Source organism: Amblyomma maculatum, chromosome 11 (assembly GCF_055883805.1).
Source record: "Amblyomma maculatum isolate TAMU_Amacu chromosome 11, ASM5588380v1, whole genome shotgun sequence".
Classification (NCBI taxonomy): domain Eukaryota; kingdom Metazoa; phylum Arthropoda; class Arachnida; order Ixodida; family Ixodidae; genus Amblyomma; species Amblyomma maculatum.
Genome location: NC_139354.1, coordinates 10,603,081 through 10,626,996, shown reverse-complemented (window position 1 = coordinate 10,626,996; position 23,916 = coordinate 10,603,081). Strand labels below are relative to the sequence as shown.

Below are 23,916 nucleotides of genomic sequence, written 5' to 3'. Positions count from 1 at the left end.
AGTTCTTTCATTGAAAGGGCTCCTCTTATTTTTGAGAAACAAAGGTGGTTATTATCAGCCTTTCCATTTGCTCTTATGTCTCCTTTAGTTAATCTTCTAACGTACAGCCGTAGGGACATTCTCCAGTGGCCATGCTCTAAATGCATAGACCACGTACGACCGAGTGCATATTTACAAATATTCTCTTCAGTATAAGCAAAAATCCCAAATGCATAGGCTTGTCGTACAGCCTCTGTCAAAAGTTTAGAGCCCAAGGTGTCTGTTTTTAGTCCGTCCAGCTATGCTCCTTCAGCATTCGTGGATGGTATTCACATTGGAGGGGTAGGACTAAAATTATCATTTCCTTCAATAAAGTTGGAAACCTGAGGATGCATTACGAACTGCATGGTGTGGCTCCGAAGCAAACCCCTTGGGCTCCAACCTTTGGCAAAGGCTGTATATGCCTAACGGCATGTCAGGAGGATGATCCTTGTTTGGTGTATACAGACTGCGCTCCGCTACGATAAACATTAAAGGGAATAGTTAAGAGCAGACAGCGATTCTTACTCTTGACTTCTGCGCAAAAAACTGTAAAATATACATGGGAGAAGAAAAAGCAGGTGTACTTACGTCAACGAGGATCACAGATGCCCTAAAGGGCTGTCCATTCGCTTATATATCATTCAATCGTTTACTAATAACAAGCACGCAGAATGAATTAATAATTTTACTTGATGCACTTCGCATTCAGCTTTTCCCTTCGCTTTTCTTCTGACATGCTATCGAGTATGATGGCTTTCGAAAGTCGGAACACGAATGTTCAGAAGTATGCCTGTCATTTTCATAAAATGAAATTTGATTGTTTAATTGAAACTTTAATGAAAATGCTGAATTTAGGGTCACACAGAACAATGTTTAGGGATGGATGTGCCTGATAATTAATTTTCTATTTCTATTGTTTGCACAAGTCTCGACCAGTTTTTCTGCGTATAAAAGTATTACTGAAATAAAGAACTGTCTCATGTCATACAGTCGGGTTTTACATATGCATTGTTACGCGAACGTAATCTATTTTACAGATATTTACAAAATTACTGGCATAGCAGCGAGCAGCACCATGGGACAGTTTCTTCTCGTTCTAAACATTTGCCTCCCGTGTGAGGCCAGGGAGGAAAAACTTCTAGAAATATGACCTCTGGCGGCGCGAGTCCCATAGCGGCATTAGGCTGGCAAAAGAGGAGCGACTTGGAATTGCTTAAAGCGAGAAATATGTACAGGTGCCTCCAAAACAAATCGGAGACCGGGCCCGTGGAAAAAGTGCTCTCCTTCGTCCGGGCTGCTGATGAGGCGAGTACAAAAAGTGTCAAGCTGAACATCCGTGTGTGCCACACGCACCTAAGCTATACACATGCGCACCGCTGCAAAGGCGCGCCGTGAAACAAAATCTCGTCCGTTCGAGTGCTCCGTTATATTTTGGCGGCACTAGTAAATGCCAGTGGCGGGGCGAGTGATCGAGGATGCGGGTACAAGAGGAGCAAGTTCATACGTGATATAGGTGTTTTGGCGTGTAGGGGCACAAACGTTCTTTTGAGAGACCGAGGCAGCAAGCAGGGGATCAGAGAAGAACCAAGGACACAAGATCATAATGAACGTGGTGATGGTGACTATCACAGGCAAATTTCCGGGAAGTCTGAGAGGCGTGCAGTAGTCTATGGGCTACTTGGCGTACTTTAGTGGCTGACGCAATTGCCTTATACGTGTTAGTGGTTATGGGACGGATAAAGAACGGTAGAGTGTGTCCAAAAGTAAGTCGGTGTCATACCAAGCAGTGGGAAGAAAGGTGAATAACCTATCATGTCAGGCTTTCAAGAATTGTAGACGATTTAATATCACCTATGCCCATGCTGGTTCCCAGTATCAGGAATCGCTGCCATCTATCGGACCTTTAGCGTACAGCGCTACGCTATGCCATGTTGAAGGGTTAAGTGAGTTGGCTTCGCTGCTGCTGCCGTCATGCTAGCTGCATCTGTCCTTTATGGGCCCATCACTTGGTAAATTACTCTTTATTGTTTTATTTATTTTAGCTGTGGCCGTCACAATTATCATGAGTCGATGATCGGTTGCGAGTATGCTGTTGCCATGTTGGCCCCTGAGGGATGCTAACCGACGCCGCGGGGTGTGCCGGCTCAACTTCCTATTGGCTGATGAATTCGGCGGAAAAAACTCCGGTGGCGAGAATCGGTCCCGGACCGATTTGGCTTTCCACTGAGATTTCCGGCGGATTCTCTTTCACGACGGTGGAATTCGCTCGCTCTCGCCGACAAATGCTCAAGTGTGAACGAGCCATAAGGTGCGGTAGAAACACCGCGGGCTGAGCGTACTCCTGGGCGTACTCCCTTACCCCAGATTTTATTGAAAAATTTGGACACATAAAAAATGGTTGAAATAAAATTTACATGGGCCATTCTGGCTTGGTAGCTGCTTTCTTTGGTGATGCTAAAAACTGACAAAGCATTTGCAGATCAGAACGGCCACAAAGTGGAAAAAAGTTGGCGACCATAAAAGACTACCATTATCTTGTTAATAAGTGATGTCATGCAGATGTCTGCATTAAAAGAACCGTTTCTTCCCAGAGACCCCCCCCTGCTACTTGAAGAAAAGCCCATCCAAAACCAAAAATCAATTTTTGATGACAAGGTCTTTCCCTGGACAACACTTTTCTTTGTACCGGACATCTCTTGGACAACTGACATACATCCATAGGACTTTTGGATGATCAAAACGGTGCTCTAGACAACTGGGAAGCATGGAAGTGTTGTTCCACAACCCTGGAAGTATAAAGAAAAGAAATTCTAATATATTATAAGAATATAGCTATTTTAAAGAACAGAGTTTTTACATAACAAAACTTGGTAGCAAGTTACTATGAGGTTATACAACCTCTAAAACATGACTACCATTTTTCTTCTTTTGTAAAGATCTGCATGCTTCAGAGGTAAGTGCATATGGTGACAATAGGTTCGTTTTATCCAGAACTGGTTCACAGTGCCAATTCTGAAAAAGTTCCGCCGGTGCAGTTCCAGTTCTGTGGTGCCGGTGCAGCATTGAGCTAACATACTGAGGTGCAGTGCCTCAGCAATGCCACACATCACTGGAGCAGCAATTTTCAATGAAGCCTTGTCGTCTGCTCGCCAGTTCCTGTTGGCCTTGAGCCATCAGTTCTCGTGGTGCATCTGTTTTCATGCCTCGTGAAGTCATGAGCAACAACACTGCCAAGTCAAATTTATGGAATTTCTGGAGTCCTTTGAAAGAGGATGAGGAACCTGACACGGTGCTTTCCTTTGCCACAACACAAGTGGTTCGAACAGGCCGCAATTAATCAAGTTCCAAGGCTGTTGCTAGATATTTCAGCTTTTATTGACACATTACAGTTCTTACAGTTCCCTGTAATTTGTAACATTTCAGGAAGACAATGTTTTAAAGTCGATGTGGTCTCAATCAACACCCATGTTAGGCTATGCTATCGCATGGAGCTGCTTGCTCTTAACTTCATGTGACCTGCGAGACGATGTTTTATAGTCAGTGCTGTCCCAGCCTATGCCCAAGTAAGGCTATGGTGTCAGACAAGAGCTATGTGTCTTGCACTAGTTAGGTTGAATCAAAATATGATTGGCACTGCAAACTATCATCAAAATACCACTTCTAAAACCTGAACGGCACATTGTTGAGTTGACTGCGCCCTTCTTATGTGTGTGCACCGGCAAGCGAGATGAAACAAGGGTAGCTGCTTTTCCAATAGGGCAACTACTTAGTGTCGGTTTCATTTTTTATAAGCTTCACACGTTTGTGCAAGCCCTCAGTGATGGTGGCCATCGGACATATGAGCCAACTAGGTGACAGCATTTTTGTTGGTGGTACTGAGTATGTTTCCTGTGCTTCTATCCGTGAGTTTACTGCATTTTTCGAGTAAATTACATAGATAAATACAGAAACTTTGAAATTTGTTTATCAGATATTGTGTTTCTATAAATTGATATCTATTCTTCAAAACAATGCCATCTTGCTGAAAAAACTCTGCGGCGCAAATTAAGGTAAAACAGGCGGCTCACACTCTACAATGCTGCTATCACAATGCACCGGGAATGATTGGATGTGAATTTTCAAAATAAGCAAGTTGTTGAACCAAGCATCAAAAACCACTGCCAAGTTCTTTGAGAGTAAGGGGCTTTAGGGTACGATGACTGTTTAGATAAAATGCTTTATTCTGAACTGCAATACGCAAAACATGGTTAAGGTCCCGCAGGTTCCTACAACCTAACTGTGCGTAACAGCATAACTGGCTGACTCTTGAGAAGAATGCAGAAATGGGAGACGGACCAGAGAACAACAGATACAACACTGTCATTTTCCAATAAGAGTTCCATTTTCTATGCACTGCTTTGATGAAAACACCTTATGATAACACACTTTCCCTCACACAGTGTCACTCACCTTCTCAGCTTGATGCCTATGACTCACTTGTGTCATGGCGTCAATGCCATCTGTGACTGAAATGAACATATGAAGAGAGCCTTTCTTTCTGGAGGAAACAGTCTGTGTCATCTGGAAAAGAAAACAAAAATAGATGCTCTTCAGAAGCCTCAGAAACGCAAGCACTTATAATTTAACACCATCAAAACGGACCCCATGCTCTCATCAGAGTAAAGTTGGAGACATTGAATGCTTTACAAAATGAGCTTGTACTGAAGTCAGTTTTTTTGTATGCAGCTGTAAAACAGTGCATTACTCAGGTTTCACAAAAATGATACATTGAACATAAAGCTGATGGAAACAGACAGCAGGCTAAAACTCAGACATTTCTTTTAGCCCCTTGGCTTCAGCGTCATAATTTCTCCCCCACACTCTATGTGCCATACTGTATAAAAGTTGCCAAAAATTCTGACTTGCACAAAAAAACGAAGCAGAACTTACTTTATTTTGTCAACAACTGTTAAAGCATTAAAAAATTTTTGTAAATGTATGCCTTGAAACATGCAGACATGTGACATGTAAAGAAAGCAACCTATATTTTAGTAAACATCAATTCTTTTTGTTATATCTGTAGCCACCTGCATTTTGTTATTCTATGACCAAGTAGAAGGCAATGTTTGAGCTATCAGTCAGTGTGGACAGGACATTGCTGGCCACAGAAGCCAATGAGTTAATGCGAAAGACGTGAGAATCCGTCTGGTGCTGTGTTGTTATCAGCACGCAATGGTACTGATAAAGAAGACAGTGAGTGAGAGAGCTGGAAAATAGAACAAGTTCAATAATATAAATTGGTCGGCCCTGTTGTTTGAACCTATGCCACCTACGTGCCAGGCAGGCATGGAACGCATGTGCCACAAAGGGTAGTTGGTTCAAGCGTGTTAGAGGGGCACCTAGTGAATGCGCTGTAGTATGTATAATTTACTAACGTGTTTTACACGCATAGTGACGTTGCGGCAACAATAGTGATCCAATGCAACTGCTGAATGCAGGGGCTGCACCTATGTAGTTGGTTGGTTTGGTTTGTGGGGTTTAACGTCCCAAAGCGACTCAGGCTATGAGACACCATCTATGTAGTGCTTGATGATATGATAAGAGATATTGATGCACTGAAGCACTATGTGAAATAAGCCCAGATGAAACCTCTAACGCTCTCTGCCTACGTTTTGGTCCTGTTTCCAGGCAGTGCAATGCAAACTTAGAAAGCTTATCACTTTTAGTGACAAGTTCCTAATACAGCTGAGCCTCAATATAACGATGTAGTAATGGGTGTAAAAATTCATTCTTTGTATCTGATATTCATCTTAAATGTATTCACACAAATTGCTGCAAACGAGCCTTCTAATAAAACGAAGCAAAATGCACTCTAAACGGACAACATAAAGGTGCAAAAAAAATATTTTTGAATTAAAATCTTAACATAAACATGAAATTTCGCCTGTTCATTATTCGAGAGCAAAAATAGTAAAGATGTTGCTCCTATGAACAAATGGAATCATTTATAAAATGGTGAATTCTTGACCATGTCGGTGGCCCCTGCATTGTTCAGAGCTTGCTTACAACTGCACCACCAGTCTAGTATGCAGCAAACATGCAAACACAATTTAGGACAGGTGGCTCATTATATCTGCTTTCAACTTAATTGAATGGTGAAAGTGTATTTCATACAGATAATTCTGCATTGTCATCCACAGTGAATTCCCAGTTATGTCAAACTTTATACTCAAACTGAGTGAGGTCCCATCAACAGGAAGTGCACTATCAAGGCTCCTTAATCTGAACCCCAAACTCGAACTAGTATCCAGTCCCCTTAAAATTCAAATATGAAGAGTCAACTGCATCTGTAACATAGCTGTTGATCTATATTCAAATGGCCTTTCTCAGTTTCATGTTTACTGAAGGCATAAAACAAGGGTCGCAAATATGCAGCCTGCAGAACCGTGTCAAGCGACCCACTGGCTCCAAAAATTTCAGCTTTGTTCCAAAAGCATGCTCCAGCTTCACAAGTCCGCTTTACACCAGACTTTTTTGCAACCAAAATCTACTAATAGCCCTCACCCCAAGACAGTACACATTCTTCGTGGGAGTGAAAAAAGGCCGATCCCTTAATTTGCGTTAACTTCGCGGGGACATCAGCTGCCTTCAAGGGCAAGGCACCGGCAACCTGTTCTCTATCTCATCTCCAAGTCTACATTTTTTAAATGCAGGCTCTACTGCATCCATTTGTGAGTTTTGCGTTACTCCTTGGTGGTCCTTGCATTATTCCTAGATTGGACCCTGACCTGGATGTAACGGACACATGACCTTAATTATGGTGAAGGTGCATGCATAATAACTCGGGCTGCCCATTTTCAAGGTGGGAAACCAGAATAAGATTCAACCTTTATGTGCTCTTGTATGCCCAGTCAGGCACGTTACTCCTAGGCCATGCAGGCACATTCATAAGGCTTAGTTAAAGAGACAGAACACTGGAATTTAGGTCTCACATTTTTTTTTTGCCGCAATGGGACGATGGATGTCTAAAATGTTCAATTCCATAGCGGTTTTGGAAGAAATGCTGTAAAAATGTTTACTAAGAATTTTTTTATCAGTGCATACACCCGTTTTTATGTAGTCTGATGCTGGAAACCATGAGCAGTGACCGCGATGACGACTGGTGGTTGATAAAAAAGACGTACCAAAAACAAATATAAATTTCACTTGCCAGGCAGTAATTCGACATTTTTTGCTTAGAGTAACATCCTTTTCAGTTTCACACTCAAAGCTGTTACGGCACAATAGTGCATGCCTCGTTGACGAAAGTTTTAGTGGGCACTATCATTGCTTCATTCAGGGAATTTCAAACACTGTGGCGCCACCTACTGGCAAAACCTGAATTCATGCTGCTCACAGTGCAAAAGGAGGGGTGAATGCGAATATAAAAAAAAACTGCCATCAAATATCGAGTTGAATATTGGATATCTGATCAGTGAAAGAAATGGAAAATTAAAAAAAAAAACACAGTTTAAGGTGGCATTTGCAAATAATATAAAACTAAAATTGCATAGAAGTGTATATTCTACTAAAAATTCAAGTACTATGACGCGGCTTTCCTATACTTTGACATGGGATTTTCAAGGGGATATTCTGTGAGTTCGATATAACCGAAATTCGATATGTCCGGGTTCGATATATCTGGGTTCGACTGTATATATATTACACGGGATTTCGTATACCACAGAAAGACCTGCATGAAACCAGGTGGAGCTGTCATATCGCTACTTAATACAGCAAGCTTTCATTAATTCAGCCTTCAAGGGACCAAAAAAGATGTTCGACTTAACTGAAAGCTCCAATTATCAAATGGGCATAAAAAACACTTCCAAAAATCATTTGCATCACAGTAATGCTACCTGACAAACGCCTGTACGATGAATGTCTAACTTTGAGATAAAACCGAAGCCCGATGTTGTTTTTCCTGGTTTTGTGAAGTGCGTAGCTTTGCAAACACTGTCAGGAAGGCTATCTTCACAAAAAGGAAGGTCCCTATTCATAAATGGCTGCATCGCATTTTGAAAATGCTTCATTGCACAGAGCACGCGGTCAAGAATTGTGGTGAAGTGCGCAGTGTGGGTAAACTGCAGTGAATTCAAAGTTTATAAAATTAGTTTTCCAAACAAAAATCAACTAACAAACATATTCTATTCGTATTACAACATTAGAATATTTGCAAACCCCTAAACATTATATATTTACGTGTTATTGATGTCACTATTATTTGGGAATGGTAGGATTGTAAATGCAAATAGCAGCATTGATTACATGCACACAAAACAATAAAAAACACTATCTTTCTTGTTATATGCCTGTTACCATTGTACGAGTGTTTCTTGGTGTAGGATGTGGCTTCCGTGAGACAGCGTTCCGAGTGGCAAGCTTTTTTGGGCCTTTTATGCAATTTTTGCCGTAGCTAGGTTCCCTTGTCTCCTTTGCCATCTTCATTAGGGAAAAAAGAAGTTTTGTTATTACATGATCTTGCTATGCATTCTGTCTCTGCTACAACCTGTGAAGTCAGTAGGACTTAGAACATGCAAGAAGTAGTAATTACATTCATAAATCAGATTATATTTCTTGATCAAATGACTTACCATATTATGCATTATTTTTTTCACAGGGTGTGGTCATGGCAAGACAGGATCGAGAGAGGAGATTTTCTGCAAGCTTCACTTGCCATTCTCAGTGCTACCAGATTTTAGAGTCTTCTTTGTCATCTTGATTTATTTCATGCAAAAAAAATTTCTTATGTGATCATGCCACTATGCAGTCGAGCCCACATATAATGGCCCCACTTAAGACAGACTTTCACTTATAATAAATGATAGCTGCATGACCTCACAACAAAGACTGTTTCAATGGCAAAAGATCACACATAAAAGCAAACTACATTTCGTGGACCTCTCAAGTGAGTGATCTTTTCCCCACTGACACTCACTGCACGCTAGCATCAGCGTGTTGCTTGCAAGATCACCCTCTTGCCCATCCTCGCAGCCCTTCCCGTCCCCTACACCTTTCGAAGGCAGGGGTCGGAAGCTAGAGTCATTCAATACCGGCCACAATCCAGAAGTTTCGTTTTCTGTCTTACCTACTGGGAAACACGCCTCTATTTTCGAAAGTTAGCGTTATTATACAGTTGAATCCCGCTACAACGAAATCGGCGGGGTGTACAAAAAGTTTTGTTGTCGCGGAATTTCGCTGTCGAGAATTTACAGACAACTTGAGCAAAAAAAATGTATTTCCAAAAATCCGTAAGCTTTGTCTGCTTGCGCTTCACTGCCAGCAGCGGCATCACGTGACTCTTGCACTCTATTAATAGAGCCATCGCAACATTGTCATCATGAAAGTACAAGAACTTCTTAATAATATCAAAGGCATCCATCAACTACGACGAAGTTGCCAAGGTGAGTGAATCCTGGGTGGAGACGTCTTCAGCATCGGACGGCGGCTCTTCTGGCTTGCCAACACTTTTAATGATGTCCTCATCACTTAGCTCTTCGTAGCCAAGCACATCCACATCAGTGTTGAGGAAATTGTCCAACTCGATATCGCCAGGGACGTTTTCTGCACCCTGGAGGAATTTCCAGGCTGTACTGATCCCCAGAATCGACAACGATGAAGCATCATCTTCTGCGGCTGTAGCTGTGCTGGTCCCCTCCTGGACAACAAACCCGGTGCACTAGAAGCAGTTGTAGATCAACGTGGACAGGGTCACATTCCACGCAGCAGCCATCATCTGAAGAGCAATGAATAGGTGCACCTTTGTCTCTCTGCCAGTTTCGAGGTTTAAGAGAATCCGCTGAATCAGTCTCTCCTGATAAACACACTTCACGCTTTGGATTATGCCTTGATCTAGTGGCTGAATGATCGCAGTGCAGTTCGCTGGAAAAAATCGCACTTCGACGTTTGACAGTTTGATATCGCCAATGCAGCAGCCAGAACAATTGCCCAAGAGCAAACATACCTTTCGGTTCTGGCTGCTCATGTCAAGGTCAAATGCTGTAAGCCAGTCCGCAAATATGGCACGGGTCATCCACGACTGCCCGTTAGCGACATACTTGACAGAAAGGCTTCTGTTTCCCTTGAAGCAGCGTGGTTAGGCACTTTTGCCAATAATCAACGGGGGACGCTTGTCCAATCAATCCATGTTTGTGCACAGCAGCACGGTCACCCTTTTCTTGTTGTGCTTGCCCCCCTGGCAAAGCTGCCCTTTAAAATCTATCGTCCTCGCTGGTAGCATCTCATAAAAGAGGCCCATCTCGTCTAAGTGGTAAATATCAGAGGCCACGTAGCCACTCATAATATCAGCCACATTGCCTACCGCCCATTCCGATGCGCTGCCAGTGTCCGCGGAACTTGCTTCATCGCACAAAACTTTTCCCATGATGTTGTGCCTCGCTTTGAAGTGATTGAGCCAACCTGTGCTGGCCTTATCAACCAGGCCTAGCAAACAGGCATGATTGAGGGCCTTCTGCTGAATAATGCTTCCACTAAGCGGGATGTTCTTGGCTCGCGTTTCGACGAACCCGGCATAGACAGCCTTATCAAGTTCCTTGTATGTTGACTGCGTCACCTTCTTGTGTTGAGCTGAAGTGCTCGACGCAAGTGCCTTGCCAATGCTTTCTTTACTCTTCAGTATCGCTGAGAACGAACTCGGCGCGATGCCGAAATCTGCGACAATGTTCACCTTCTTCCCGCTTTCTGCTTCGGCGATAATACGTGCTTTTTCTTCTAGCGAAAAAAACTTCCACTTCTTCGCTGCCGGTGACATCCTAGGAAGTTAGCAGCGACTAGCAGAGACGAGACCACGCTGAACGATGCACTCACGAACGACAAGGATACACAAAGAAAAATGATGATGTGGAGTGGGCTAATTCCTGCAGCGCTTTTCAGCCTGCCTCGCGTTTTTTTTTTTCTCCGACAGAGTACGAAGCTCTGCCTGCCAGTCCTCTGCCTGCCTGAAACGCGCTCGGTTCCTAGCAGATGGCGCCACCGAAGACACTAGCAGATGACATCATAGTTACGTGCTGGCGCATTTTACATGTGCTTTCGAGCAGCCCCTCTTCGCTTAGAGGCTGCGAACGCTTGCTAGCCAACATCACTTGCACGTGATCATGATATGCTTTCCTGCTTGGCAGGAAACCGCGAGCACGGTGATCATGAGCACCATGACTGCAAGCTACATCAATCGAAGAAGACCAGCAAAGGAAAGGGCAGACTCGTTTTTTTACATGGAGAACAGAGTTAGCCGATGAGTGGTGCTTGACGTCACTTCAAAAGTCACGTGGGCATCTGAAGGAAAAAAAAAAAAGCAAACGAGCGGTGCACACAAGGAGGATGTGCGGTATATGGGTGCATCCCCCCTCCCTCAGCGGTCTGCGATGCAAAAAAATATATGGCGGGAACGAGAAGGTCGCTCTCCAGCACCCACCTTCTGAACAAAGACAAGACAGAGGGGTAACTCACCTGTGAAAATTTGCAAAAAAAAATCATAGAAGTGAACACGTGCTCGCAAAGCACTTCGTTTTTGAGGAAATTTTAATACATTAAGTCCTATGAGGGTTTCACAGGGAATGCAAAATACTTCATTGTGGCAAAAATCTCGTTGAAGCGGCATTCATTGTACCAGGATTCAATTGTATAGCCAAAAGAAGTAGCCTCTACACTCATGTAAAAAATAATTTTCCTGTTTCATGCAATACTTACCATATGTTGTGTTCTTGTCTGTAGTCCTGGTTTCACACCATTAAAAGACATCCTCTTCTCTAATTTTACTGCACCTTTTTTGGTGTAGCCATTACAAAAGCCCCCATTTGCTGCCTTCATTTGATGGATGCCGCTGCCCTTTTCATGGCTTGTCGCATCACCAAGTCCAAAAGTATACCTGCAACAAATGAAGGGCAGCATATTCAACATTTTAGATTTAAGTGAGAACCTTTGGACAGAATTCATTCAAAAAACCACACATGGAAGCTTGAGCACATGCAAAGCCATTAAAATGGTACTTCTCAGGCAACGCCAGTCTTTTCAATTGGAAGGAATCATATTGGTTGGCAAACTGCAGCAACAGCTTTACAGAAACTGAACCAATGGTACCAGAAGATGACGTATGAAGAGTATGAGCAGTCCATAGTGGGCCATTAAAAATGCAGCCTGCCATGAAATAATTGGGCAGTGGTGCCATTCAGCCACACCAGATGCTCAAACGATCATGCCAGCCACCCAAATGATCGCATTGGTAATATAATACCTCTACGGCAAACTGTAAGGTAATAAACTAAACTTAACTGAAAAGAGTCAAGCTGCTGAAGATTTATCTAATCCAAATTCACCACATAGCGCTACTGACTGGCAACCCTTTTTGGAAGTGTTTCAGCAGGTCGTACATAGAAATAAAGAGTCGTTTAACATAGACAGGTTTCATTATTTGTGAGCATCATTTCATGGGTAACAAAGCACTTTCTATCTCCCATCGACATATCAGTGCTACAACGATGCCATCCAGCTGCTCAAGAAACCGTTAGGCAACGAAAAGCTTCTGGGTGAAGAACATCTTAAGAGACTGATCGGCGTGAAGCCAGTGCATTCCAAGATGATATCCATGGTCTTTGGCATCTCTATGACACCTTGGCATCACACATCAGAGGACTCGAAACGTTCAGACAAAGTTAGGGTCTTACAGCTCGATGTTACTTCCAAGTGTACAAAAAGAGATGCCACGTGACATCTGGAATTCAGCTGAAAGTGCATTGTGTCATCACCAAAAAATGTAATGGGAAAACTGAAGTCCCTTAGGTGCGACTCGGCCAGCTTATTGCTTATTACAGCAATCAAAGGATTTTTTTTAATATGTAGCATTATTTACCCATGCATATATATATTGTTATGCGTGAGACCTTTACTGAGGACGGGGTCACGCCAGACAAGTGAAGTCAGATCATGGTTGTGTTCAGCAGAATCCCCTCCATTTCTTCCACCACTAACTTCCTGTCCTTCCACTACGTTGTCTTTGCTCAGTTACATTTTCCCCTTAAGCCTGGTGCATTCACGCGAAGATGGAGACCTTAATTGCCCCCCTATTTCCTCCCCTCTTCAGTACCACGTGAGACTGCTTAGTATATAAATCTTGCAACATAAGAGCGAAATTGATGTAATGGAAGCATAGGGATAGTGGTGAAAAAAGTGGAAGTTGTGCTGTTGAACTTCAAAAGCGTTTTAAGGACCACTATGATGCTCACTGCCGGCATGCTATCTATGCTTCGAGCAATGTGGTCTGGTTTTGGCGTCCAGTTCGGCGCTGCAGTTTGCATCAAAAGCTACTGGCCCGCTACGATGGCCCTTATGTGGTCACAATCAGAATTAGTGACATCACATATGAAATTGCACGTTACCTCAACTGGTCGCCATTCTGCAAAAACTGAACTGTCGCTCGTCTGAAGCCATGCACTCTTGGGAGACAGTGTGACTCGCCCGGCAAGCTTTGGCTGTGCAAGGGAAAAATGTAACTGAGCGAAGACAATGTAGTGGAAGGATAGGGAGTTAGTGGTGGAAGAAATGGAGGGGGTGATGCTGAACAGAGCGTTGGTACGTGCGACGAGCATTTTTAGTTCGACGACCAACGAGCACCTTTATTTTTATCGCCACTGCCGATTCACTTAGTTCTTTTGTGGGCACAAGTCAGCCCAATGAAGAGTTTCTTCCGTGAACTTCCAGGCTCTTCATTTGTTGCCATCGGCCTTGTCACCACCACGTGATAATATGCTATGCCAAGAATCAACACATTGCCGACATAAGTTGCACCTTGAGCAAGTCTGAATGCAATTATACCATGACAAAGGTAGAGTGTCGTGCCGTTTTTGGCATACAACAGCTTTGCTCATACCTTTAAGGCAGTGTATTTAGTCGTCACTGATCATTAACTTTTCTGGCTTGTGAATCTACACGACCCCTGCAGTCAGGTGGCTCACGAGAAATTATGCCTTCAGGAGTTCAACTTTAGTGTTGTATGAAAGTGGCTGCCAACACATCAACGGTGACGAAATACTGCTGCCCCTTGTCACTGCAATGAAGAAAACTCTGACGACCGTTTTACTGCCATTTCCTTACAGTTTCCGGATATTGCCACATTCCAGAGTACAATGCAAAGATCAGCATAGAGCTTTTTGAATAAGCCCGTGATTTGACATCTGCAAGCTCTTTCTGCATTTACAATGGCTAGCTCTACCAAAAGAATTACTCATCTGGTGGCTGGTGCTTTTTGCTTGTAATTTGGCTGGCCTCTATAGATCTTATGCAAAACTGCTTCCATCTATCAGCCGCCGAGCGCATTTCCGCCATGTTTAAGGGTAGCCGAATTCAGGATTGAGGAGCGGTAAGCTGCATAGTAGGGGGTTGCATGGCCAGCATCGCTAATGCTCGTTGTTGCCGATAATGCCGACATACTGTTGTGTCCCTTGTTCTACGCAAAACTAAAATAAAGTAATCTCTCGTTATAACAAAATCAGCGGGACAGCAGAACAATTCGTTATAAGCAGTAATTCGATATAAGCGACCACTAGACAAAAGCTAGAGCAGTCGGGATTTAATTACAGCAGAACTGCAAGCAAGTCAAAATACAATATTAGACCACAAAAGCATACGCGAGGCAAGGCTAATGAAGCACTACGAATAACATGCAATTACATGGCCTACAGCACAAATCCATCGGTGCCAAAGTAAAAGCGGAGGGCTCGATGAGAGCATGCTGGTGATGACGACGGTTGCAATGGCAGGCTTCACGTGTGCAGATGGAAGAAAGGCGACCGGAGTTGCAGGAAGAATGAAGCGGGGGAAGGCTTCGGGAGGGCAGGAGGGAGGAGCAGCGACGTCAAAACCGGCAGCGCAAAACAAGGAGGATATATCCTCCTTAGAGCGGAAGCGAGGGCTAGCGTTCAAATGGCTTGCAGACAGTAGAGAGCAAATGAGAAGGGGAGAGAGAAGTGGATGCAGGAAGAGGGTTGGGTGAAGAGAAGAGGCGGGTGAGTAGAGGCGCATGCGCAGATGCCTACCACAAAGAGGGCAGGCGAAGCCGCTTCAGGAGGTAGGGGGAGCAAAGCTGTATGGGGGGAGGAGCGCCGAAAATGCTGTTGCCTCGCCGCCGGCGATGCTAGGATTCTCCGTGTTTTAGGAATGCTATCCATCGATTTCCGCCGTCAAAAGAGCAACAAAGCTACGGACGGATACTTTCTTTTGTACTAGCGCCAGAAGTGCTCTGTAGGGTAAAATTTTGCTCACCGAATGCATCCCATGGTATGTTATGGCAAGTCTGCCCACTGTCTTTTGGCCCCTTCAGCATCCAAGAGGCTGCAGTTTTGTAGCATCGCAAAGCATCAGGAAAACATTTTTGTGTAGATTCTATCACGGGGGAAACCAGCGATATGATCCCGACCGGGCGGCAATTTGGGGCGACAAGCCACGCACACTGTGGACTAAGGGCCTCCAAGGCATTGCCGCTCATTGTTGTCTCTCAAGTTCTGGGTTTTTAGAAAACTTCACGTATCGCCCGAAAGCAGCTCACGAGGCAGCCAATCGCAAAAAGCAGGGCTGCTCAACTTCCGTTGTGGACTTTTTTTTTTTCGTTGTTTTTTGTAGTCCAGTTTCAGCGAAGGACCTGCAGACGCTCACTTCGCCTGATCCGTGCATATGAGTGCATCGAGACAATTCAGTAAAAGCTTGATAGGGTAGTAAAGGTAAAAAAAAGCTAGTGTAGCTTGATATTGTTAATTTTTGAAAGGAGCAAGAGAAAGTCACTGCTTGCAATGCAAGTCTGCATCGCAGTGTGGTAGCGCAACGCTGCACTGTGACCTTTCTTTTTTTTTTTTTAACCACAATGCATTACAAACAATTTCACCAGTGTTTTATCGTATGTAATGCTGTTTAGTGTTGAAAATGGGATATAGTGCAGCTGTACTCCCCCTGATTGAACGATAAGGAAGCAGTAACAGAGCAATGCTGAAAATGCGTCTCTCTGTCGCTGAGTCCCGTTGCCTCGTGCGCCAAATGGCAACAACAGGAGTTGGCGTCATCATTGTGTGACACATCTCCAGGGATTGTTGCCTCATGCGGTAGCCTCTGTATGCGCAAAAGTGTCGCTGCTGCTCAGCGATGCCTCTGCTTTAAGCGGGTCAAGTTCTTCGTGCACTTCAAGTAATGCGGCTTAAAATGAATGCGTTTGGGTCGGGACCGGAAGATATTTTGAATAAAGCAATTTCATTATAACGAGGGATTACTTTAAGGGTGCAGAAGAAAAGAAGCAGCAAGTTATATTCCTTGAGATTTTGTTTTCTTGCGGCTTGCATTAATCTTCTCTCGCATGGTTGTCACGCTTAGGTGCACTTTCGATCAATGGCGCGCCTGAACTGTAAAATGGTATCTAATTTAGCATGCTTTGGAAGATTGCAAATCCGTACTTGATGCTAAGGCAGACAAACTATATCACCTATGGTGTGTTAAATTTGTCTGTAGACAGACTGCGCATTGCCTTTTTGCATAAAATATCTGCAAGAGTGTAGTTCCCGATTTCCTTGTTGCACCAACTCATCCCAGCTTTTACGGTTTCATGCATACAAGTTGTCAACAGATTTTGCCAGTTGCATATGTCAAGGTATCGAGATAGAACAGGTTTGGGCACATCAAAGGCGCCAGACTGTTCTCTTAAATACCAGCGTGATACTGTAACGTCTTTACGCATTCGATTCATTGATGAATCGAATATAGTCAACTACGTCCAGGCTTCAGTTGCTGAGGTGTGTCTCCAGAACACGACTTGCAAAAGGTATGATGCAAAATATACCTGGCAACAACTGCCTTTCCCTTTTGGCTGCTCTTGTTAACCGAGAGTTGTTGCTAGATGCTGCATGATTGTTCTACTATAGTGATGACGGTCACCATGCTTTTGACTTTTTTTTTTAGAGCGAGCTCTTTGGGGTGCCCGTTCCCGCGTTTTGCGTCGTCGTTGTCCCTGTAACCACCTCCGCAACTGGGGCAGGCGCGCTCCTTCCCGCACCCCCCTCCCGCTTACTCCGTGGTGGCGACTGCGTGTGTTATCAGATTGCTGCGCTCCCCCCCTTCTCTTCCTGTGTGGCGGCAAGGGTGCTCTCCGTTTGCCGAAACGCCGGCACGCTATCAGATGATGGTGCGTGCATCCCAAGCCGAAACGCAGTCACATTCTCTTTACTCACTAGCAGCGTCAGCGGCACCAGTCAGTGACTGCTATCTGCTCGTCGCACAACGTTCCTATGGGCCCACATGCTGCCTCCCGCAACCTCCCGGTAACTTAACTGCTCTCTTCAATTCGCCGACCACAAAGCTTCTTTCATGACAGCCAAGAACAGTAAGTGGAGTGTTTCTTGAAGGAATATGTGTGAAAAATTAAAAAAAGTTGTCTTTAATTGTACATATGTGTCTTGCTCGAAATCTTTGCCTCAATCTATCAAAAAGATTAAACAGTTGATGAGCTGCATTCAAATTTTACACTAGGAAGTAACATAATTGTCGGCGATTTTTTTATTTGTGAGAGATTTTTTCTCTGCGAGTTATCTCATCCATATCCCTAAATAATGCTGATTTTTTCATTTTACCTTCATGGCGCGCCATCAGAACAGTGTAATGAGGTTGGGATTGAAACTGTCAACCATTTGTCACTATCCACAGATCAATATCATTTGTAGCGAGCCTTACCATGCTTAGCAATGAGGTCTGCTACTGCAACTATTGCAGCAGAAACAAGGATGAGCGCGCAAGTCTTCCAAATTTGTTTTGTCTAAAATAAAGCCCAGCCCTATAGTATGCATTACATTTTCTGTATGCCCACTGTTCGGTACATTCTACTACTAGTCTTCTCAGTTTTATTTTGTTCTTCTCTATATTGTCGTGCTTTTCCTTTCCTGCACTTTATGACACGTCATTAACCTTTAGTTTTCTACTTTGTTTATTTTTATGTCTCTGGTTTGTACACACTCTCACATTGGGACGACGCTCTCCTTTCGCATAATCAAAGAGCAGCTCGAGACACTGCTCGCGATCTTGAAAAATGATACAGTATTTGTTGTGTAATCAACCCACCAGCATAATGAACCCACCCACCACTTTTGCCACCGCAAATTTGAAAAAAAAAGAAAGCGTTAGTCGGTGGTGCGTCCCTCCACTTCAGCCACCGCATCTAGAGCTCATTTATTGGCAGCATGCCAAGATGCTGCACAGCAATAACATCACGGCGTGTTTATCTCTTGGCTATAGTTTTGAGTTTTGATGTTAGCTTCTGCGGTGGCGGGAAGCGAACTTGGCAGAATGCCCGTGATGGCTTGATTACACAAGCCTAATTTGATTTATCATGCTGTGATTGAGGCAGGCGGAGTCCACTGCCAAAATTCAATGGAAAGCGTGATAGCTGCAAATGCCTTTTTAAGCGAACAATGCTAAAAGCCGGTGTCATGATCGCAGCTGACGGCGTGCTTTCATTGATTCACAGAAGCAAGGATGGACGACTCTCGCAAAAAAAAAATGCCGCTTCTACACAAGATTTTCAAGGGAATAGCCTGTGAGTTTGATATAACCAAAATCCAAATTATCCAAGTTCAACTGTACACAAATGACATATACATACTGCAGCTTACCACACATGATGGTAACTTTATCCGCAAAGACATTTCTGGTACATCACACACAATGGGCAAGTTTATTTAATGAACTTCTTTAACATGCATCAATTACGATTTAATTTCTAAGCGCCACTCTATCGCTATAAATACCTACGTGAATATAAAATTGAGCACCTAAGAAAAAATCACAAAAATACTATTTATAGAACCCTGACTGCTTTTACACAATGGTATTACTAATTCCTTTTCACTGAACAAAGGCTAACTGTCGTGAGTCATCACGACGGGTACTGCACACAAAGAGACAAGGATAAGGAAACAAAAGAACTGCAGATTTGCGACCGAAGTTCATTTGAAAAAGGCACACCTTTTATAGTTCCGAGCAATCATATCACAGACTATGCGCCAAATATTCTCCGTTTCCTTCTTGTCCTTGTTTCATTGAATACCGTACCTATATCATGCTAGGCGAACTTGCCCAACAATGCATTCTTTTAAACTATATTTTACCATGTGAAGCAAGAAGCAGCTCTCTTTCCTGTCCTTTCATTTTGCCTTCGGGCCACTTCATTCATGCTGTTTTACTCACTTCAGTATGGTCATTGTCAAGCTGAATAAAAGCCTTTTGCCCTATACCTTTACCAATGCATTCATTCTGGACAGCAAACCTTAGAAGTACCAGAAAAGCCACAAACAAGAAATGACTATGATACAACTCAAGGATGCACTGGTAAATAAATACCCCTCAAAAGAAGCCCTCCAGCTGATCAACATTGTTGTAGTTGCCATGGTTTATTTCGCGGACAACTTTTTGTGGCTATGCAGCAGAAGCTAGGCAGGAAAAGGAAAGAGACACGCCTTTGTCATTGTGCTTGGCGTGTACTGTTCAGAGTAGGGTAGCAGTGGGTGAAGGGTGACATTGCCTTACTAAGTAGCTCAGGAGATGAACTGCAAAGAATGATTGGTGACCTAGACAGGAAAAGTAGAAAGGCAGGCCTGAAAATCAATATGCAGAAGACTAAGGTAATGTTCAACAGCCTCAGGAAGGAACAGCAGTTTACATTAGGTAGCGAAGCACTAGAATTACTAGGCGAATATGTCTACTTAGGACAGGTAGTAACCGCAGATCTGGACCATGAAAAGGAAATAAAAAGAATAAGATTGGGATGGAGCGCATTTGGCAAGCATTCGTAGATTATGACTAGCAGCTTACCGGTATCGCTCAAGAGGAAAGTATACAACAGTTGCATCTTACCTGCGCTCATCTATGGGGCTGAAACATGGAGGCTAACCAAGAGGGTTCTACTTAAGTTGAGGACAACGCAGAGGGCTATGGAACGAAAAATGGTAGGGGCAAGATTAAGAGATAGGAAGTGTGCAGAGTGAGTCAGAGAAATAACTCAAGTTACTGACATTCTAGTGGAAATCAAGAAGAAATGGGCATGGGCAGAACATGTAGTGCAAAGAGGATAACTGATAGTCGCTTAGGGTAACAAACTGGATTCCAAGGGAAGGAAAGTGTAGCAGGGGGCGGCAGAAAGTTAGGTGGGCAGACGAGGTTAAGAAGTTCGCAGGGGTCAAGTGAATGCAGCTAGCACAGAACCGGGTTAATTGGAGAAATATGGGAGAGGCCTCCGCCCTGCAGTGGGTATAGTCAGGCTGATGATGATGATGGTGAAGGGAGGAGTTTGAGAAACAGTTTGGACTTGATAGGAATGTAGCCTATTTTCCATGGGATGAAAGCCCGTATCCTTCCCTTTCTTGCCTGATCTTTTCAGTAGAGTCACAGAGTGTCATCCAAGAGTATAGTAAGAAAAAAGCAGAAAAAAATATTTGCGTAAAACTGTCATTAACAAGCAAGTAGAATGAAGGATTCCGCAAAAAGACGACAATGCATGCAGAATGCCAGGTATAACCAGCAAACTTACAGCTTTTTGTCATTCTTCGTCGCTTGTGTACGATGCTTCTTTACTTGCCGACTGTGAGGAAAGCACAACATTGGGATCCTTCGTGGCACTTCCTCACAGCCCTCATTTCCCAACATGTCCAGCTTTTTGCTTTCACAGCTTTTTCCGGTGAGCAGCAAGTGTTGTTCCTCAGATGTTGAGGTATTGTGAAGTGTCATTGGATCAACTCTGTTGCCTCGCTGTAGTATCCCATACAATGTGACCCAACGGATATTATACTTATGAGCTATTTCAGCTTTGTTGAGCTTGCCTGCCTGCAAGTCAGCGAGAATTTCCTCTTTCCTTGACTGCATGACCACAAGACGGTGCAGGAACGAATATGTCGAGCTGCCTCTGCCACAAATAATGTTGTAATCACTTTTTGAGCCCCATGTAATGCAGCTGTTTCACAGCCACAAGTCTGAGATAAAGGTACTCCAAGTATTGGTAGTTGAAGGGTCAGGATTGACTGCTGTAATTCCACATACTAGTGCGAGCTGGGCCACCAACCAAAAAAAGCAGATGTCTTCACTGGTGTCACCCAAGGCTTGGTTCCTACAAGTGATCACAACTGATCAGTACATATTCCTCAATGGGTAGGCAAAACTAAACAAAACATAATCACCATGGTAGCTAAGTGAAAGTGGTCAGGCAATTTTGACAACCAGTGTGAAACTATATTTTAAAGGATAAGTGATATCAGAGTTATACCTAGACTACAATACACCAAGTGTGATTAGAAACACAGTACGATCAGAGCAGATCTAAAATAGGCAAACTAAAATTAAAAGTCCCTGTACACTTTTCTGCCAAGAAAAAGGAATCATGGTTTAAGAACCCCTGACTGCATAGGCTAGCTACTCAGCAACAAATGTCAAGCATCTTCCTAATGCTTTACTAACACTAAGAAATCAATGTACAGTTGAAGGTACCAAGAAAGTGAAATAGCAATGCTGTCATTATATCAAAGGTCACACAACACAGAGCCTGCTGAGTCACGGGGGTGACACTTTAAACAAACTGAAGTCGGGCTGTAATCAATGAACTACATGGCTCAATGACAAAACGTCTACTGCATTTACTTGCAAAATGAACCCACTCGTATAACAGAGCCACCCCTCACTTTCGCCACTGTGAATTTGCCAACGAAAAAGCATTACTCCTTAGCATATCTGCCACTTGTGTTGTCGCAGTTTACGACGCATACCTTGGCAGCGTTAAGATGCTGCGCAGGGATAACATCATGGTGGTTCCCACGGTAGAGGCGGGATGAGGGTGACTTGCCGAGCAAATCTGGCAGAATGCCAAGAAGACGCTGTGTGCCTTTGACAGAAGTGATGGCTTACTCGCTTATTCGGAAAGCCCAGTTTTCAGCATGTTCCCTTTATCGCATCACTATTAGGGTGGGCTCCATCTACTGCCACAAAATCATTAGAATGGTTGATAGCAGCAGACACTCTTTGAAGTGAATGATGCTAAAAAACACCGTGACTGGTGCTGACAGCACGTTTTTTTCGTTGGTGACTGATAGATGGAAACAGAAGTTGGTGGAAGTACTCTAAATTGAATAAAACCTCCCCAGAAGCTGATGTCAATTTTTCTTTTAAAAAAAGTGGGTCCATGGTGCAAGTATACGCAGTACTGAGACTAAAAATGAAGTTTTTATTTACTAATAAGACAGGAGGTGGGAAATGAAACACAGGGGCTGCTATTTTAAATTTTTTTATAAGCGAACAGTAATAACATCATTAGTAGTTCTTTTGTCTGTGAGGCTAGAACACACTGCGATCCATTTCTAGCCCCCAACAATAAAGTCCACAAAAGTCTTAAATGCTGAAATTGTGAGTGGAAATAAAAACATTTCACTTTCAATTACAAATTTCTTGACAATGGAGGTATTGTTTGCTCCTGAACAAACATCACAAAGCTGCAAAAAAGCCAAAGAATGATCATTTTAAAAGAATAAAAATTAGACTAAGTTGCTTTTGTTCTTTTAGGATCAAGCTGACAACTGAAATTCTGTTGCATGCAGGGCGCATATACACGCAGTGAATGTTACAAAAAAAAAAGCATGAACAATGTTGAGACAAACTTTTTAGAAAACCTCATGTAAAAAATGAATAAACAGGCAAAAAACTAGGCAACCAAAGTCAAATCTAGGCATGCCACTTCCTTCTTAGTGCAACCAAAGCGTGGCCTGTGCATAAAGCTTTTTTTTTGCAACCAGGAAGGCTTCAACATGTACATCCCTTGTAAGCCAATCTATGTTCTTAAACATGATATATTTTTATGAAGTGCGATTTTTAAGAATGGTTTATGCTTTCAAAAGTGGAAATAAACTTTAGAATTGTTACTTGTCATTTTAGTCAGTCAAATATTATGATAAGTCTATGACCAGTTATTGAGGCACCAAAAAAGAAACCAATATCAATTTTCTAAAGGAAAATGCAGTCAATTTTTGCAGGTGTGTGCAAAATATCACAAAATGCTGCAACAGTTAAAAAGAGAAGCATCAAAATAGTGGGACTTGAATAACATCCAAGGCATCGTGGTAATATTTTCTCCTTAGGTACACAAAAGATAAAAAAAAAATATTACTAATAGTGCTAAATCTTTTAGCAGGAAAATGATAGGGGCACGCTGCCAAAGTTTGCAGCTTTAAAAAATGTTTGTTATATTTACTAGTTTGTATAAAAATTAGCAGTGGTTTCACTGCTAAGTTAGGCGTGCAATAGCTCGGTTTTGCAATGTTTGCAAGGTTTAGCATTTATTAATGAATTCCATTTGTTGAGACCTTTCCAGCAATATAAAATTTGACATTGTAAAGGTAAATTTTTAAGAACAATTAATGATAATTAGGGTCTACAATTTTAGTCAATTGCAATTACGCTGGGTATGCTAGCCAATATATGACCTGATGTCGCTTAAAGTCCAATTATGAATCCCGAATGACTAAATTTCTAAAATGATACAATTAGTAAAGCTCATTTATAGTCGATAAGAGGCATTCAATTATATAACTTGCAGTTATTATAGACCAGATTTGTTTACCCGTGCGCACAGGCTGCTGGTTTTATTCTACTATCGGCACTAGGCACTGTCTGTTGGCGAATGTGGCCCGGGTACTACAGATTGCTCAGGTATCCCATCTAAAATGCATATCTGTATGCCATTGTTCAAACTTTCGTTAATACTTTTTAACACCAGTCAATGTGGGTGTGTGCTGAACATCTGCTCCCATTTTTTCCTGTGCCAGAGTTCTACAGCTATTTGAAGCTCATTGCTCCCCCCCT

General features: G+C 43.0%; 1 protein-coding gene across 4 annotated transcripts in view; it reads right to left on the bottom strand.

The window, feature by feature from the left end:
- Nucleotides 1–2,357: 2,357 nt before the first annotated feature.
- The window catches only part of LOC146172847 (uncharacterized), a 47,917-nt gene continuing 26,358 nt past the window's right edge, over nt 2,358–23,916 (bottom strand). For 2 of the 4 annotated variants that reach the window (XM_084583660.1, XM_084583661.1), the window contains 6 exons: nt 20,606–21,178; nt 13,431–13,523; nt 11,746–11,923; nt 8,359–8,481; nt 4,471–4,581; nt 2,358–2,807 (listed from right to left, as the gene is read on the bottom strand). In XM_084583660.1, coding sequence (XP_084439786.1) covers nt 2,769–2,807; nt 4,471–4,581; nt 8,359–8,481; nt 11,746–11,923; nt 13,431–13,523; nt 20,606–20,937 — 876 coding nt within the window. In that variant the 5' untranslated portion in view covers nt 20,938–21,178 and the 3' untranslated portion in view covers nt 2,358–2,768. The remainder of the gene's footprint in view (nt 2,808–4,470; nt 4,582–8,358; nt 8,482–11,745; nt 11,924–13,430; nt 13,524–20,605; nt 21,179–23,916) is intronic. The other 2 variants (XM_084583664.1, XM_084583662.1) reach the window with 2 other exon arrangements.